Raw genomic sequence first — 19,026 nt, forward strand, 5'->3', positions numbered from 1 at the left:
CAGCATCTCTCAGTGAAGATTCTGGGTGGGACAGGGACTATGGAACACACTCTGCCCTTGGACTGGACCAGATCCAAGGGCAGAGACATGCCACTTTTGCCACAGAGCCTCCTGTGATCACCCACTTGGACCCCAAGAACAAAAATGGCGATTAGTCAGCCACCGTAAGCCAGGCAGACTATAGCTACCTCGTGGACTGCTCTCCTGTTGTTTTAGCAACCAGGTCTTGACTCCATCACGTAGCCTTCTTTTCCTTCCCTGCACAGCTTCGCTGCCACAATGAACAAATTTGGTCCAAATTTAGTTGCATGGCATTGGTTGGAAGAGATGGGAGGATTCCCTCCACCTGCTTTCTTTGTCATTCTTATGGCTCTCCTGAACCATGACTTGGGGAACATCACTATATAGGCTTCCAGTTACAAGCAAAGAGATGGGGGAAGAGTTTCCCTGGCTGGTGTTAGGTGTAAGACGCCACGGGAGTGGGCACAGTATGACTGTCACTAATCACAGACCCTCCAAGTGTCCCTATATTCCAGGAACAGTCCCGGATTTACAGAAGCTGCCCCAGTTTCTGATTTGATCCCAGATTGTCCCTATTTCCCTTCGGATGTCCCTATTTCCATTGGAGAAATGTTGGAGGGTATGTAAGCGTATTATTAACAGAATACTAAAATGTAGCTATAGGAAAAAAATATACTTTTCAGTCCCAGGAGGTTCATCAAGGAAAGGCCAATGCCAGATGTGTGTGTGTGTGTGTGTGTGTGTGTGCGCAAATTTCTCGTGCCCCAGATCTTTTTATTTAAAAATTCTGCATCTCCACTCAAATAATATTTTCCCAAAAGCAACTCACAGGTCCCCACTTAAGGACCTCCTTTTCTCCACAAATCTAAAGCTTTAGGACTAAGCCTCTGTGTTCATTGGGAGATCTGTGCCTTTTATATCTGCAAACCTCTGTCTTGTTTGACGGGTTGCCCTTTATGTCCCGCCGATCTATTTTGAATCATCTGTTGCAGGAATGAAATATATTACAATAACTACTCCTTCTCTGCCTCTGTTCCTCTTTTAATAACACAAGGTGAGTTCTGTGAAGAGGTGTTTAAAAAGTTTTTTTTAAAGAAAACACCTGAAAACTTGCAGTTTAAAGTTGTGAGGAAAACCTGTTCACTAGACAGGCCTGCAATGCAGTAAATAATAACCCCTGAGGTAAAAGACAGAATGTTCTAGAATAAAAGCCTTGGAGAGAGAATCTTTTCTCTTTCTCTCTATCTCTTTTCTATGTGATGTGATATGATATGAGGGGGAGAAAAGGTCCTTTTATTCTTCAGTAACTTTTTTCTGATTTTGTGTATGCGCTTGTCTGGTCAGAAGGAGCAAGGTCACTCCTACTGCGTTGGGCCTAGGCTTTGTGCGTGCTTTGGCGGTGGCTTCTCTCCTTTTTTCTCCCTCCCTCTATCTCTTCTTTTCGTTTTTTCTCCTGAGGTGCAGATGGCCACATTTGCAGGTTAACTGGAACAGCTGGAGGCACATTATTAGCTTCCTGCTGCTCCCTCATATTTGCTTAGAATATTTTTTTTTAACAGCAACATAATTTACAACTAGTCGGGCCACTGACAAAGCTGGCGTGTTCCAAATCCGCCTCAGATTTATGTAATGCTGTTGCTTATCAGTGAATGAAGTCATAATTATTGCTTTGTACCATTAAATAGCATAAATATATAAACTGTTATACAAATCGCAGCAAATGTTTCCTCAAGGGAGCTCTAGGCCAAATTTTAATGCAGTACATTTGTCTGTAGTGGCAGTTTCAAAGGTATATAATAATGCTGGTAAATTTTGCCAGAGAGACTCTGACAGTTCGTAGCAGCCTTCACCAACCCGGTGCCCTCCAGAAGTTTCGGACTGCAGCTTCTAACAGCCTCAGCCATGCTAATTCAATTGTAGTGTTGTAGGTTTGTGGCAGTGAATTTGTGAGCTCAGGAAGTTCATAGTTCAGATCTTGCCATGCTATGAACCTACTAGGTCTGCACTCCTAGACCAGCCACATTCTGCCCTTCCCATCTATAATATGAGCAGAGGTTTGGCCTTCTTTGTAGGCCTCTTGGAATGTTTACTGATGCATTTTGATGCATGTTTGGGTCCTGCAAAAAGTGTTAGGGAAGGTTGTTGCTCAGCATACCTGTGTAAAACACTATCTGATTTTTTAATATATAATATAATTTTTACTAAGAATAAAATGAACACCATCTGAATTTTGATTTTTGGAAACAGCAGCATTTATGACGAATGAGTTTTCCAGATGAAAATGGGAAATTTGAGTAAAAATGTTTTCGCACTTCCCATAACTTTTGTTAAACCTGCCTCAGTTACATAGCTACTGTTTCTTTGCTGTAAACACTAAAGACTAGATGTAGCCAGCAACTTTATGGCGGCTGTAAGTGGATCCATCTTTCGAGACCACAAGATGTTATTGCATAGTGCTTTGCTAGGTGCTTTAAGTGTGTGTTTAATAAAACACATGGTCTGATAACCCCCAATAATAGTTTAGCCCCATAAATAAGAGTGCCAGGCAAACGTACCTAATGCAGTCATTACTGTGCAGATCACTTACTTACATTTATCTGAAAAATACCCTTGTGCCAGCTCTTTCTTCCCCATACACAACTTGTATTAACATATTGCTTATGAGCCTGTTGAGATATGCACATCTTTATATATCTCTATGTAAAGATAGAACTAGATGAGTCTGCTGTATCAAATAGTGTTCCCAGTGTTTCATCTTGCTTCCGTGTGACCAGGTCCCAAGGGTTGGAGCCATATTGGGAAAATTCCTACTTAGTTCTGTGGTTCAAAGTAATTTGGTATGCAACTGGCATAGGGAAGATTCTGATAAATCTGAAGAATGTATGTTCAAATTGAGCTACTTCCAAATTCGTTTAGAAGCCTCCTTGCAAGGTCCCAGCAACCCCAAGCCAAGAGCTCTTTTCCCTGGATGGAGAGGCAGGCTTTGTAATTGCCATTGATCGTAGGTGTCAAGCTGTTGTGAGCAAGCATTTCAGGAAGAAGGGAGAAGAATGGGGTGAAGGGGCAATGGGAACCATGGGAAGTGTGTAGTTCCCATGATTCCTGACATGCTGGCTGATATTGTTATTTGACTCACCAACAGATCTTTCCTTGATATGTTTTTGTAAAAGGTTATTCAAAAACAGTTTTATAGTGTCATGTCATTAGCTTATGTCTGGGATATTTAGGGGTGTGGGTGTGTGTTAGTATCAATATTTAACCTTGTTTAGATAAAGGTTGCAGATGATCATCAAACAAGTCTTCAGACTGGGGTTTAATGTACGACTATATTTTGTATTTGATAACACATCAATCCATTGTCTGAGTATTGGTTTTATATACAGTGGTACCTCGGGTAACAGACGCTTCAGGTTACAGACTCCACTAACCGAGAAATAGTACCTCGGGTTAAGAACTTTGCTTGAGGATGAGAACAGAAATCGCGCAGCAAGTCAGCAATGAAATCATGAAGCAATGGCTCCCCTCTTGTGGAACGCTCTCTCTAGGGAGGCTCACCTTACGCCTTCATTACATATCTTTAGGTTCCAGGCAAAAGCATTCCTCTTCTCTTATGCCTTTGGCTAATTAAACAATCTATGGCCTTTAAAAGTGGGGTGGGGTAATTGTTTTTGTTTGTTACTACGTTATGTGTTCTTGTGTTTCTATATTCTAAACTTCCATGCAGTGGCGTAGCGTGGGGGGTGCCAGGGGTGCCGGCCGCACCGGGCGCAACATTTTGGGGGGCGCGTTTGGCCGGCCCCCCTCGAGGAAGCGGGAACCTCTCCAAGGCACAGCGCACCGTCGGTGGAGGAAAAGAGCCGCGCAGCAGCAGCAGCAGCAGCAGCAGCAAAGCCGGGAGCTGCTTGCAGGGCTTTGCACGGCTCTAGCTTTGCTTGCTTTACAGCCAGGAGGAGGGGGTGGAGCTGAGGAGGAGGGAGGGAAGGAGAGCCATGCCAGCAAAGCGGGCAGCAGCCGCTTACACGCGAGGAGGGACAGACGGGAGCCATAGCGAGCCGGGAAAAGCGCTGCGTAGCCAGCAACAGCTGCTGCAGCCTCAGCTAGCAAAGGTCCGTGCGCTCTCTAAACGGAGCAATGAGGCTGCAGAGGGACGGCAGGGCACAGGAGGGCTCTGAGCCACGAGCGCAGTGAAAACCAGTAAAAAAAGTTTTTTAAAAGGCTGCTGGGGACAGGAGGGCACGGGATGAGGGAGAGGGGGAAATTACAATTCTCCCAGCGTCTCAGCTGATCCGCTGAGCAGGACTTGGGTTGCAGGGGATTCACCATTAGCTGTGTAAAGCAGCAAAGAGGGAGAGAAGGAGCAAAGCGGGAGAGGAAAGGAGCTGCTTACACTGCTGTAAGTGGCTGCTGTCCGGTTGGCTCCTTTAAAGCAACAGTGCTCTTTCCCTCCCCCCTCCCCGCTCAGCTCTCCGAAAAGCTCCTTCTCCACCCACCCCATGCGAGCTCCTTTTCCCCTTATTAGCCACATCCTTCTCCACCCACCCCACGCGTGTTCCTTGTCCCCTTAGACCCCTCTCCTGCATTATTAGCCACATCCTTCTCCACCCACCCCACGCGTGTTCCTTGTCCCCTTAGCAGTGGCGTAGCGTGAGGGTGCAGGGGGGGCCGGGCGCAACATCTGGGGGTTAGGGTTAGGGGGCGCAAATTACTTGCCTTCCCCGGGTGCTGGCAACCCACGCTACGCCACTGCTTCCATGTAATCCTCAGATGAAGGGTAGAATAGAAATCTAAATAATAATTATATATATTTAGAATGCCTGGGTAAATACAAATGTCTTGACATGGTGTCTAAAAATTTGTAGAGTAGGTGCTGGGGCTCCCTCCTTAGGGTGAACATTCCATTCGAGCACCTCCACTAAAGTGAAACCAGGGAAATTCATTCTTTTCTGTTAAAGGGTGTGTGCCGTATTTCCTGTATGTGTGGCTCCACCCCCCGGGATGAGTGTGTGCTGTGTGCTCTGTGAATGTGCAAGTGTGTGTGTGTGTGTTGGCATTTGACCCTCAGAGGGATGGTGAACTCTCAGTATGGCCCTCAAGCCAAAAAAGGGTTAGCTACCCCTGCCCTAGCCTCTTTAGAGATGTCCCACTCCACAGCCCTGCTGACTCATCTGACTCGAAAATTGTACACAAAGCCGGGAGCCTTGGTTCTGGCACTAAGCCCAAGTGTCGCACATTTTCTATGCCCTATGGATTTATATGTTGGGGGGACCAAACAGGAGGCCCATTCAGGTCTTTGTGTAGCATCCATTTCCACCTTTAGATTCTGTGCTGGTTTCTGCCGCACTTGCTTTAGAGGACAGTGCATATTTTCTCCAACTCTTCGTAAGACAGAACAATCCCTCTAGAGGTCCATCATTATGCAGATTAGGACGCCTGGATGTGCTCCCAAAGACTGCTCTCCAGGCAACAGAAGGGCAGGAGGCAAGGGGAGATAACTAGTTCTGCGCTTTTGAAAACTAGGATGCCTCTTCTGCGGCTGGTAGGGTAGGGGAAGAGACAACATAGGTCAGGTTCCCATATTGAACTTAGGGGGAGCTGTTCTTTTGTCACATGACAGGTGACAGAATTCACAGTTCCATTTGCAAGGTTTGCAGAATACATCTTGCTGATAAAACCAGAGGAAAACCTTTTTTTTTTCTTTTTTGAATTTACTCGTTGTGTATTGAGGCCTTTTATGATTCATCAGTAAGTAAATATAAGCTAAGGGAGTGATTTGTTCCTAACAAGCTTATAAAATACTAGAGTCATTTGTGAGTTTATTGGAGTTCTGATTATAAACATTCCCTCATGCACACTTCTTTATGTCAAATTAACATTCAAAATACAAATACTGTAGCTTTGTGTTTTTTACTATTATTATTTGGTAATCTCTTTCTAAATATTTGTGTTTGGTGCAACAAGAGATTACGTGCACCACATTTCTGATTAACCTGAAACTCTCTGGAAATACTTTATTTATTCCGTGTGTGTGTGTGGTTGTGGTTGTTTTTCCAGGCATTTTGTTTGAAGTTTACTGTTCCCAGAGTCCATCTTTTTGTTCAGTCTGGTCTATCCATGAAAGTGATGTCAATCTGAGATAGTAGAATGGGTTGCACCACTTAAGATTCTGGGTGGTGGATCCTGGCTTTGAGTCTTCTATGTTCAAATGGATAAGTAGTACAGCAAGAAGAAGTGTTGTGTTCCTGCTCTTTGCCCGAAGTGCTGGTCTTTGGTTTGCAAGGAGCAGTAGTAGTTGTTTTACCAGGGGTAGGCAGCCTAAGGCCCGGGGGCCAGATGCGGCCCAATCGTCTTCTCAATCCGGCCCACGGATGGTCCTGGAATCAGTGTGTTTATACATGAGTAGAATGTGTCCTTTTATTTAAAATGCATCTCTGGGTTATTTGTGGGGCATAGGAATTCGTTCACCGCCCCCCCCCCAAATATAGTCCGGCCCACCACATGGTCTGAGGGATGGTGGACCGGCCCATGGCTGAAAAAGGTTGCTGACCCCTGTTTTAAACCATAGAGATTTGTGCTGAAAAACTGCAGAAATATGGGTAAAAACTAAAATTAAATTAGCATGGGCTGGAAATACAGATTTTACTCATCTCTAAATCGACTTGCCTTAGTGCTTTCTGCCACGAATTTCAGTGTGTGGAAAGGGAAGTTGAGCATTTTCTATAACTGGAGTTCATGCACATCCCAACAAAGGAGATGTACAGATTCTCCTCCACATTGTAAGTGCTGTTCAGGATCATACATGACAGAGCGGATTGCATAAATGCAACAGGGGATAGTTTGTTAATTGCAGCAAAACTTGCAGAGGTTTGGAGATTCCTTCTTATGGATACCTAGGGCCCTTTCTAAAACCAGGTTTTCTATCTTGGTTGCCTGAGCCTAATGGTGAAATCTTTCCCAACCCCTGTATTGCAGGAAAGCACGAACCACATAGACTTGAATAAGGAACATAATTAATTTCTTCCACCAAGAAGTTGATCTGAAGCCAAATGCACACTTTGAAAATGCAGCTCATTCTGTTACTTTTTTTTTTTTTTGGCAATATCTAGACGTATCAAACTCCCAGCGTTACCATTTTTCATTAAAGTGATGTTTCTAACCACTGTGGACAGCTTTCATATCCCTTGAAAACATAATAGTAAAATTGTCATAAGATTGAAGTAGGCATAGAAGATTTTATTAACGAATCTTCAGCTCATAAAATACATCAGTGTTGTGCCAGCCTAGATCATATAAATGTATTTTGAATGCAAAATTATATTTCAGCTGAAAGACAGAGGGATTCAAAGAATATGAGCAACATGATGCCAATGAAAAATGGCATGCCCACAAAGAGCTGTGGATAAGGGGTATGGGCAGTGCAAGATTCATAGGCTGTATCCCACCTGGCAAAGCTTTTTCTTCTCTTTATCCCTAGAAGGTTCAGATTGTAGATGGATAGGCCTTGGAAGTTCCTAGGCAACCTTAAGGCCTTGGTTTGCTTTTTCTTTAGAGTCTTGTTAGGTGAATCTGTATGTTAAATAAATTAATAATTCATGCTTTAGCCCCACCTATGGAAGAGGAATAGAATCACAGGACTGTAGAGCTGAAAGGGACCCGAGGATCATCTAGTCCAACCCCCTGCAAGGCAGGAATCTCAGCTAAAGCATCCGTGACAAATGACCATCCAACCTCTACTTAGAAACCTTCAAGGAAGGAGAGTCCACAGCCTTCTGGTGGAGACTGTTCCACTGTTGAACAGCTCTTACTGTCAGAATGTTTTCCCTGTACAGTGGTGCCTCGCAAGACGAAATTAATTCGTTCCGTGAGTTTTTTCATCTTGCGATTTTTTTCTTCTTGCGAAGCACGGTGTCGGGAAAGTTTTGGAAAAGCTTCAAAAATACCAAAGCCTTCAAAAACCTCAAAAAGGCTACCATGAGTTGCTCCTTGAAGTCAAGTCGCAACTGTATTAACGGTGTTAAGAAAAAGGAAACAAACTTGCAAGACGTTTTCGTCTTGCGAAGCAAGCCCATAGGGGAAATCGTCTTGCGAAGCAGCTCAAAAAACGCAAAACCCTTTCGTCTAGCGAGTTTTTCGTCTTGCGGGGCACCACTGTATGTTTAGTTGGAATCCCCTTTCTTGTAACTAAGCCATTGGTTCGAGTCCTACCCTCCAGAGCAGGTGAAAACAAGCCTGTGCCCTCTTCGGTTGGAAAAATAATAAAATAATAAACAGAAACTCCTTTCTCTGTTACAAGATGGCAAAGGGCTCATCCTGGCCAATTCTGGTGCCAATTCTCTCTCGGGGTCTGTATGGCTTTGCACTCGATTCTTTGACGCACAAGCTGAGATTCTTCAATGCTGGGCAGTTTCAGGTCTTCTCCATGTGCACAAGACATAGCCCTCACTCTTTGATGTCCCATTCCTAGCCAGTTCCACCAACCTGGAACTCAGAAAAAGGACTCTTCCAGGGGGAACCAGCTGTGCCTGCGCAGACTCCTCCACACAGTCAGGAAGACCCAGAGTCACACAGTCGTGTAGAGAAGCCTGTGTGAGTAGAGCTAGCACCCTCTTCAGATCTTTGCTGCAGCTCAGCAGGGCCAAGTTGCCAGACACATTTATTTATTCATTTATAATAATGTATAAACTGCTAAACCAAAGAATATGTAAGCAGTGAACATAAACCAATTTAAGACACACACACACACACATATATATCAGGAAAACTTGTTTGCATGTCTAGGTAGACCTGTCAAAAGAGAAAAGTGCTTAGCAGGTGTCTGAAACGAAATAGGGTGCCTACATGATGGGAATAGGTAGGGACTTCCAAACACACAAGTGCAGCCACACTGAAAAGCTTGACTCCTTGCAGATGTGGACTGAACATTGTGTGGCACTTGCATGAAGCAGTTGAGTTAGCAAGGCAATCCCTCAAGTGCACTGGTCCCAAGCTGTTAAGTGCTTTATTTGCTGATAGTAAGACCAGTAGCAAATTGACAGCTACAGCAGATGTGTCGTGGTGTTGTATGCTGGTGGGATCTCACTCCTGTTAGTGCAGTATGCTGCAGCATTGCTAACTTGCTCTTCTGGACCAACTACAAGGGGAGCCCCACATAGACTGTGTTGCAGTAATCCAGTCTTCAATATTTTTTTCTATGCTTTCTCATCCTCATTCATGTACATAAGAATGATGGTGTGTTTTTACTCATTGGTCTACAGTGGTGGGTTGGGACTCACTACTGGGTCACAGCCTGACCAAAGGTGGGTTAAGAATAGGAGCAGCAGCACCATACAAATAAATCGTTTTTAAAAACTGAGTCCCCACCCCAATTGTTTGGACTAAAGGTGAGTCCCAAGTATGACAAGATTCAGGACTAAATCTGATTATCAGCACTAGCTACAGTTTCAGGCCAGTACTGATGGAAGCAGATTTTAGCATAATAAACATTACACATCAGGAAAGCATTTATTGAAACAAGAATATGTCATTTTTTACCTACAAGTCATACCATTGCTGTGTGTCTCTGAGGACATTTTATTCTAAAATGAAACAAAAAATCTTGACTGAGTAGCCTGTCACCAATATGTGTGTGTCTCTAAAAATCTAAAAAGGCATCCAAAGCTGTCAAATACCTGGAATTCAATCTGTTAACTTCTCCATTCCGGTGACTTCACTCATTTAATTCCTCCAGGTCAAGATAATGAGGATGATGACAAAGATTATATCGTTAATGTAACATTAATTCAGTACCAACAGTATGCTAGGCTTTGGCTAGAGATGTGTGAATTGGATAGCAAGTCAGAGAGAGGGAGACGAGGTGTGGAAAAGTGGATTTCTGGACTCTTCTAATGTTTTATATGAAGGTAGCTTTTCAAATTATGATCATGTGGATGTGAGCCTCCTTAATTCTGATAGGTAGGCTAAAGATGGAGACTTCACCAAGGCCCCCCAGTGAACTTCAAGACTGAGCTGGGATTTCCATATCCAGCACTTTACTCATTATACCAGATGCAATTTCCTTGAGTTATGAATGACAAAATATAACACTTGTGTAGCAATGAAATCAGGGGTTGAGAACCTCTGTCCCACCAGATGTTGAACTGCAGTGTATGCTTTCTCTCTGTTGATCTACAGACACACACACCTGTTATGAAAACTTCTCAAGCTGGTTTACAATAAAACCTGTTAAAAATACCATAACAGCAATAAGATAAATCAGCACAAATGACGAATAACTTGCAACAGTGGTCAGCAAAGGTCTCGGTTAACTAACCAATTCCAGCAGCTTCACACACACACACACACACACACACACACACACACATATATGTACGGGACAAGATGGTACCCGAGCATAGCTGCCTGAGGGTTCAAGGCACTGGTAATGTTATCGGCCACAGGGGCTCACTGGCCTTTTGCAGTTTTAACGGTGAAGAGGAGCAGGTCTAGGAAGCTTTTGTCAGTGCCCAGCAGAAGTATGCACCCTTGGTAGATGCTGAGCCATGTTGCTAGCTCTGCATTTTTTGGAGGTGTTATTGCAGTCATTTGGTCCTCTCATATCCTGAGGTCCATTGGGGAACATGGGCTTTCTCGGTGGTGGCCCCCATTTGTGCAGTTCCCTCCCTAGAGAAGTTCATTGGGACCCCCTTCCCCCCTTCAGATGTCAAGATGATATATTTTTATTTCCTAAAGCACTTGGCTTTTGATATTCCTAAACCCCTGCCTGTTTAGTGTGCTTTATTTTCTATAAGTGCAGGAATTTATTCTATTTTATATTGTGTCTAAAAAGCAAAACAAACCCCCTGTTATTTCTTATTTTTTGCATTCTACTTTGTGGACTTTTTTTGAACGTCAGAAGGCAGACTGTAGCCCTCCCAATTAGCTAACTAAAGAAATGCATAAATCCAGATAGGTGCAGCTGTGCTGAATTTCTCAGCATGCATAGTAGGTCGGTCCCTGCATAGTCTGTTAATGCAGATTACTTATATGCAGGCTTGTGAAATGCTGCGCGGACATTAAAGGTGAGAGGCACTTAAGTATAGCAAAACCACCCAAGCAAAGGATTTCAGCTTCTACCTGGCTAAATAAGTATAGATAGTTTTCTTTATGATATGTGACTGGATTATTTTCCAGTTGATTTCCAGCTCTGGCCCCAAGTGGCCAACAGATCAAAAAAAGATAAGGGTCAGTTACAAGGTTGAGCTCATTCTCTGTTGCTATAGTAACTGACCTCCATCAACCCTCGGAGGACTTACACCCAGTTCCCCAGGTGATGCTTTTGCTGTCCACGCCATCAATCCCATGCTCTTCAAAAACCCAGGCTCCTTAATTGTCAGGGTTCTGTTCTGAACAGTTGCTTTTGTCCCACCGGTCCCACGCAAAGACCACCCGAATTCATTTGTGATTTCCAAAGGCACTTGGCTGAGAAAATGCTCAGAGGAAGGGGCCCAGAAGGATGCCGGGAGAGTGTTATGGGTGAACTGAGGTGCCGTTTTTAAATCTCTTTTTCGTTGATTTTATGTAATTTTGTAGTTTGTGCATTGTATCCCTCCCTGAGAGCGACAATGGTGAAGGGCAGGCTTTGAATATGCCTAATAACTGTGAGCTGGGGGGCCACCAATGGGCCTCTGCCCTGAAGCCCACCACCTGCTCATGCTTTTGGGTTGGACAGATCCTAGTAGCAGCAGCTCCAAAAGTAGCAGTAATACACCGGGAATAGAGGAAGGGGTTCAGGCAGGGAAGCTAGTAGAGGAGGGGGAAGTGAATGTACTACAAGGAACAGGGAACACAGATAAAAGAAACTGTCAGTTCAGGCATATGCACAGGGTACAAGTTAATTGGGAAAGGGGAGAAGAAATGGCAGGAGATAAGTTGGAATACTTTGAGGAGCATTTGGGGAGGAGGGGAAATACAGTATAAAATGCCCTCTTCACTTAAGAGTTTCTGAATCAGCCAATTCTGCCTGGAATGGGGAGGAGCACTGCCACCATGTAAATATATAGTAAGATATTAGAAAATGGGTCTTCAAATACATGTTTGGGTTAAAAGGTGGGTCCTGAGTTTGAAAAGGTTTACGATACCTGATCCAGGCCCTAGGGAACAGTTGCAGAAAGTGAAGGAAGATGCAGCTTTCTTCCTCGATTTCAGTGGGGTAACAAGACCATGGTACATTTTGGGATAGAAAACAGGCTAATATCTTGACATTGTAAAAACAGGGGTTTCTTAAATGAAAAATGGAAGTACTGACATTCCAACATGGCAATAGCAATTAGATTAGCTGAGCCAAGGCTTTCTTTCTTGCCAATGGTCTAAACGATTCTTTGCCTAGAATTTGGTCCCGTTATCCTCACTGCAGTGTTTAATGACAAATCAATACCGCAATTGTGTTGTCTGTCTGGAGTGTGTAATGAGTGCTTCCCTCGTTCAGGTTTCTTTAGAGAGGCTCCTTTGTGATACAAGTTGATTTCATTCATTCATTCTCCTGCTCACATCTGTGGAAGGTAAACTCCTGAAACGGTTTGTACATTAAACTACTTAAACAGTGCTACCATTTCCTGTTTTGCACAGTGTGGCCAAGTAAATCAAATGCAACCTAAGAGAATTATTGGTGTGCACATTCTGCCTCTTCTAGGTTAGGGAGGCCCAATGTTAGTGCCATTAATGAGGTTCCCCAAAATCCTGGAATCACCTCTCCAAATCATTTTCTTCTTCCATAACTGATAACACTAATGCACTGTCTATTCTAGTGCCAATTGAAGTTCCACTTGCTGACCCTCTAAAAAAAACAACAATATACAAGATAACAGGACAAGACACATTATCTTTGAACTGGGTGGGTTATAGATATTTAACATTTGGTTGCACCAGATTTCAGCATCCCTGTATTCATTAGGAGTGTAGTTAAGGAAGGGATTTATGTGCTTCACTCATACAAGTAAAGCTCATCTGCTTTCATTACCCTAATTTGTTGCAATGAAGCAGAAATGGACTGTTCTGGGAAGGAAACAGTGTGTGATTTACATGCAGGTGTCAAAAATGAGTGTCAGGTTGTTTTAAATGTCTTCACAGTAAAGCAGGAGGCTACTCCCCCCACCCTTTCCCTTAAGGGAGAATGTTGTTTTATTAAATCAGTCTGGAGAGGTCGTGGTTTTGATTTGTTTCTAAAGTAGCAGTAAAGGCTATTGTCTTTTTCCTACATGTACACATCTCTCCTTTGTTCTTGGTTTGATAGGGTGTCAGCCTATGCCACTTGTGTTGGTCCTTTTGCGTTGCCATTAATACAGTTTATAATTAGGATTTCAGGGGCTACAAGTGCATGGGCTCCACACGGTATTATTAATTATATGGAGACTTTGCCAGGAGGCTGCCACTGTCATCTCTCTTACGGGCTCAGAGACTCATTGCAACTTGCATCAGGTGCACATTTTCTGCCACCGGAATCGCTTGAATGTCAAGGCGTGGCAGTGCCACTGCACTAAGCAAGGCAGTGCGAGAGAGTAGGAAGTGCAGCAGCAAAGCGTGGTCCTATCAACACCATGCAAATGCATTTGAACTTAAGAACAATGGGAGCCGGAGCCTCGCCACTGCAGTTCATCCGGGTCAGTGCAACTCACTAATCCTCACCAACAGGCAGTAAATTATGTACCTCCATATTCGCCCCTGTGCTTGCCTTTAGCATTGCTGGGCACCACCCAGGTTTCACCTTCAGGATTCAGATAATCAGCTCTCATTCCTACTGGCTTTCCCTCAAGACCTGTATGGAAATAAGTATATGTGTCTGCCAGGGATCAAATGCTTTTGGAGACAAAAGTAGGTACTGGGAACATTACAGAATACTATCATCTCCCCACGACACTTTTACACAAAGCGCTCTGTTCCTCTTTTGGCCTGACATAGTTTCTGCCTGATAAAATCCCGCAGGCCTGCTTGTTTTAAACAAGGACCACGTTTCTTTCTCTGTCTCTCCCCCCCCCCCAGTGCAGAGAAATGAAGTGTAAAATTAATGCTTATTATTCTGAACTTGGGAGACAGAGAAAGAGACCTTAAGAATCTGTGATTTGATGCCGTGTTTGCTCAGCACTGAATCAATAGATCCACAAGCAGATTGTGGGGTTAAGGAGAATAATATGGAGAGACACCAGCACAGCAAGTGGTAGCAATCTGCTTTTTTATGTTAAAAATGAGATGGGTTCCATATTTTACCTGTTAGGCTGGTCTCTCCTATGAATACCTGTGACGCCGCTTCCATCTGACGACGTTCCCTCCCATACATGTCAGGCACAGGAAGGAAATAACTGGGTGTGTTCTTTTATGAAAAAAAACCCTAGTGCTGCATGTCCAGTCACTATGTTGCCATCACCGTTCCACTTCTTTAACATTTCCACATGCAATCTTTTAGCTGAGAAAACCATCCTCCAAAGTTCACCATGGTTCTAGCTCTCAGTTTTCCTTTCTTTCTGCTTAGCATATTTATATCCCACCTTTGCTCCAGTAAGGTTGCACATGTGTTTCACTCCCCCACCATTGTATTCTCACAACAGCCCTGTGAGGTAGATTGGGCTGACAGAAGGTGAATGGAATATCATTACCAAGTGAGCTTCATTTCTGAGTGGGGTTCTGAACTTGGAAGCCCCCATAATCCAAATTTCTAGAACCACTGCGCTACATTGACCATAGTATGATGCTAAGAAAGTATCGGCAATTCCTCTCCACATCTTTTGGGTATTTTTCTTAATTTTGAATTTGAGAAAAGGGAACTGTTTCTCATGCTAAATCATAGGAATTTCTCCTCTCTTTTTCCTCTTTCTTACTCAACTCACTCTCTCTCCCCCCCTTCCTTTTTTATTTCTTTCTGGATGGATTCATTGACATAGAAAATATATAATAGACTCCTGTGGGAGTGCAACAACAACAAAAAACCCAACTGGTGAGAAGAAGGCCTTATAATTCAGAAGTGGATTTGCAAATCAAAAGGTCTTGCCTCCAGTGGGACGAATTTCCACATCTGCGGGAACCTATTATGTTTTTATTATTTTTTTTGTTTGAGTTTTGTTTGTCGTAGCTTTAACTGTTTGAAATACTTCCAGACTTGCCCCCAAATGGTATACAATTAGCATTAACCAAATATGTGAAAACTGGGAATATAATTCCCATACATGTGTTTGGTTGTTTGGCTTGTGAGGAGAGCAGGTATAGTGTATGGGAGTGGGCTGTGAAACATAAAGGCCCCTGGTTCAAAGACCACCTGTGTCGTGATGTCATTAGGTAGCCATAGTTAAGAAACACTCTGTATTAGCCCTGCATCTGCCAAATGGGGCTGATAATACTTGCCTACCTTACAGGACTGTTGTAAGGAATCTAGTGATCTAATGTATGTGAAGCTCAAAAGTGTTCTATATGTAAATGCCTGCCAGTTGCACTTCATGCACGGACTCTGGTCTGTGGAAAGTTATGGCATAATAAATTTGTTAATCTTTTAAGATGCCACGAGGCATTTGGTTATTTTTGCTTCAATGGAATAACATGACTTCTGGAAATGGATATATATGAAGGTAGTGGTGATTGCAATTCAGTTCTCATCCCAGCTTGTGGCTAATAACCCGTTTCTTTTCATTTCAAAAGATTGCACTCTCTATATCTTTATCCAATGTGCTTAAATAATAGTTCTCTAAGCCATGAAGAAGCTGTGCTACCGGAGCATGGTCTTGGAGGCACATGATGCAGCAAACATATTGACGTTAATAAGACCTAGACGGGGGAGTGGCTGGGACCCCTATCAGCACTGCCCCACCTGTGCTGACCCCTGACCAGATATGTTTTATATCAGGGGTTAAAAAACATTTATCAGCTTGAGGGCCACATCTGCTTATGGTGGGGTGGGGGGAGATATGGACTGACATTTTGATGTCCATAGTGTTCTGTGTACTCTGAAAAAACATACATGCCTGAGCAGCACCCATCCCACAGTAAATATCTCTCTGGAAGGAACCTAGGTCAGGGGTGGGAAGCCTCAGGCCTGCGGGCCAAGTGTGGCCCTCCAGGCCTTTCTTTCCGGCCCTCGGCACTCTCCCCACACCATACCCCTCACTGGCTCTGCTTTGCATCCTCCTTGAGTGTTTTTGCTTGGCTGGGACAGAACTGTGACAATGCTTCTTGCTTGTCTGGATAGAGAGGGATGTGTGAGTGTATGTAGAAAAACCCCTCCTTGTAAAGTTTATATAGTTGCCATGCCCTTGTGCCCTTTGCCCGCTGGTATGTGGCCCTTAGAAGGGTGCCCAGAAGTGGATGTGGCCCTTGGGCTTTAAAAAGCCCCCAGCCTTTCCTGCTCTGAACTCCCTCCCCCTACCTGTTGTTTTTGGTTCCGTGAGAGTAACCTGGGTACTTTCAGATAGGGCTTAATATTGCAAACAGTTGATTCAGGTGGGTTGCCAGCCCTAGCACCACACACACACACACACACACACACACACACAGAGTTTTTGTTGTTCTCATATTGTGTACTCTGTCCCTGAATTGTGGAAGGTTAAACACATTTTGTTTTCGTGGACAATATAGGAAATACAAATCCTCATTGAGGGAGGAACTAATTGCCCCACTTAGAATGGAATTTTTTCCCCCCTAACTTGGCTGGCTCAAACCCTCATTTCAGGATCCCTGCTGTTCCTTTAGCATCGACACCTTCTCTTGAATTTGTTACAATGCAAAATGAGTTGAATTTAGCAGCATTTTGGCCTCCCATTTTCTACGGCCTCATCTGAACCTCCTGCACTTTTTGATGTGGGTTTGAGTATTCTTAATAATATATATGTGTGTGTGTTTTATATGCCTGCAGCAGTGCTGTTGTGTCTGGTGTCTCTCCTTCTGTTTTTGCGGAGCGTAGAGGCATGGCATTGTGTCACAAGCCTGAGGAAACAGGAGTGTATGTTACTGGTGGTTTGATCACAATGTCACTTCCATCAGGGCTGTAAATAGAAATGCCCCTCAAATTTGACTTGCGGCTGTACACCTGAATACACTACAAGCATACTAACGCATGCTTTTGTAAAGGGGTGGGGGGAAGGCGGTGTTGCAAGTACAGCATCTTTGGGTCCCAGAAACCATGCAATCCAGTGCTGTGATTTCTCGCCGACTACTGCATTTCAGACGCTAATCTGCTGTGTCACTAACAAGTTGTATCATTTGAACCTTGCAGAGGAAGGCATCAATCATGAGTGCAAGCTGTGTAACCAGATGTTTGACTCTCCGGCAAAGCTCCTGTGTCACCTGATTGAGCACAGCTTCGAGGGGATGGGAGGCACATTCAAATGCCCTGTTTGTTTTACAGGTAAGACAGTCAGACCCAGACAAGCCTCTGTGTGCATGGCTTGATCCGGAAATGACACACAGGGGAGTTTTAAAATACAGTATTTCTTTCCTTGGAAGGGGGGAAACCACTACCAGAAAAGCTTTTGAATATGATCTCACAAACCAGAGCTACCTGGAAGGGCGGCCTTTCTCCCCTTCATTCCTCTTACTGGGCAGTATTTTCCACAGTCATTTAAACCTCCTGGTGGGAACATTTAGAATTATTTCTGTATTCCAATGTGCAGTGATTTTACGGTGTGGTCGTGTTGGATCTTGATGTGGGAGACTTGGGTTCAGGTTCCTTGACAGCCTTGACCTTGCTAACTCTCCTGGGCAAGTCACTTATGCCAAGCCCTGGTTCTCCATCTCTAAATTGAGTACTAGTGATCACTCTTACAGGATTGATAAAATAGCCAATGTGCAATGCTCATAATGCATATTCAGTGTTAAAAGTGGTGTATTAAGCATTTTTGGTTGTTTGTTTGTTTGATTTCTATTTTGCCTTTCTTCCATCATGGAACCAGAGGATCAAACTTAGGTGTAACCATCTCATTCTAGTAAACTGTGGTTTATTACACCAAAAAGAAAAAAAAGGGGGGGAGCCTGCATGCACACATCACCCCTTTCTTCATTAAACTACAGTTTTATGTTACATCTTCACTGAGAAACTGTGGTTTAATCACTATCTAGGCCCCAAGTTATGAAACCAGGATCTAAATGAAGTTAATGCCAAGCAGGAATCTGAGCTCAAGAAAGTATGGTTTATTAGACTAGAGTTGTTATGACTGCACTGGCCCAAAGTGGCATCCATAGAGTTCCAGGGGGTCCCCCATACAGCCACTGCCCAAACCAAGACTTACTTAGCTTCAGCTAAGTTGGAACATCCTATGCCATCAGACCACAGTGGTGATTCTTGTTATAATTACTATTTGATGGGGTCTAGATATTCTGTTTCTTCTGTGTGTTTTCTAAATAACTTTGAAAAGTGATCCAAGGGTGAAGTGTAAAGTAAATGTTCGTGCTATACTCAGTGCATGACTGTGTATACGTGGGAAATCTGGGCAACTCCCTCAGCCATTCATAAAGCACCCCTTCATTTCCATGTGCATGTGTATTGGGGTAGCCATAATAATCTTTATATCTTAACCATGGTTAAGAGACTGGGAGCAGGCTGCAGAATCAGGTCTTCCCTCATCCCCCACATTCAAAAAAATCCCCCCAAACCATGCCATCATTTGTCATCATAAAGGGTAGGGTATCAGTATATCTGCACTAAACATGCCTAATTCAAGCCCAATGCATTTCAGTGGCGCCTGCATGTGACTGGAAATGCTGCAGCCCAGGTACGGAGTGGTGCTGCTTTTCAGGCACATACCATGACAGTGCTGAGTTTTGCCACAACCTGATGGTTATTGGCTTATGGTAACACAGAGGCAGGCTTTTCCATTGGTGGCACCAGTGTGTGTTGTGGAAAGCCCTTCCTGTGTCTCTGCTAAAAGACAGGAGGTCCCAATCAGTGTTGCCATTGCCCTGGCTTCTGAAGGCACATTTGTTTAGGCAAGCATCCCCCTGAACTGAACTTACAATTTTACTGTTTAAATAGATTCAATTGCTACGCTTTTTAATTGT

The 19,026-nt window shown here is 43.8% G+C and overlaps 1 protein-coding gene across 3 annotated transcripts in view; it reads left to right on the plus strand.

Annotated features, from left to right (window-relative positions):
• Positions 1-19,026, plus strand: part of ZNF423 (zinc finger protein 423) — a 333,305-nt gene that overhangs the window by 276,630 nt on the left and 37,649 nt on the right. For all 3 annotated transcript variants that reach the window (XM_082232860.1, XM_082232859.1, XM_082232861.1), the window contains one exon: positions 17,246-17,377. In XM_082232860.1, coding sequence (XP_082088986.1) covers positions 17,246-17,377 — 132 coding nt within the window. The remainder of the gene's footprint in view (positions 1-17,245; positions 17,378-19,026) is intronic.

Source organism: Podarcis vaucheri (assembly GCF_965113315.1).
Source record: "Podarcis vaucheri genome assembly, chromosome: 7".
Taxonomy (NCBI): domain Eukaryota; kingdom Metazoa; phylum Chordata; class Lepidosauria; order Squamata; family Lacertidae; genus Podarcis; species Podarcis vaucheri.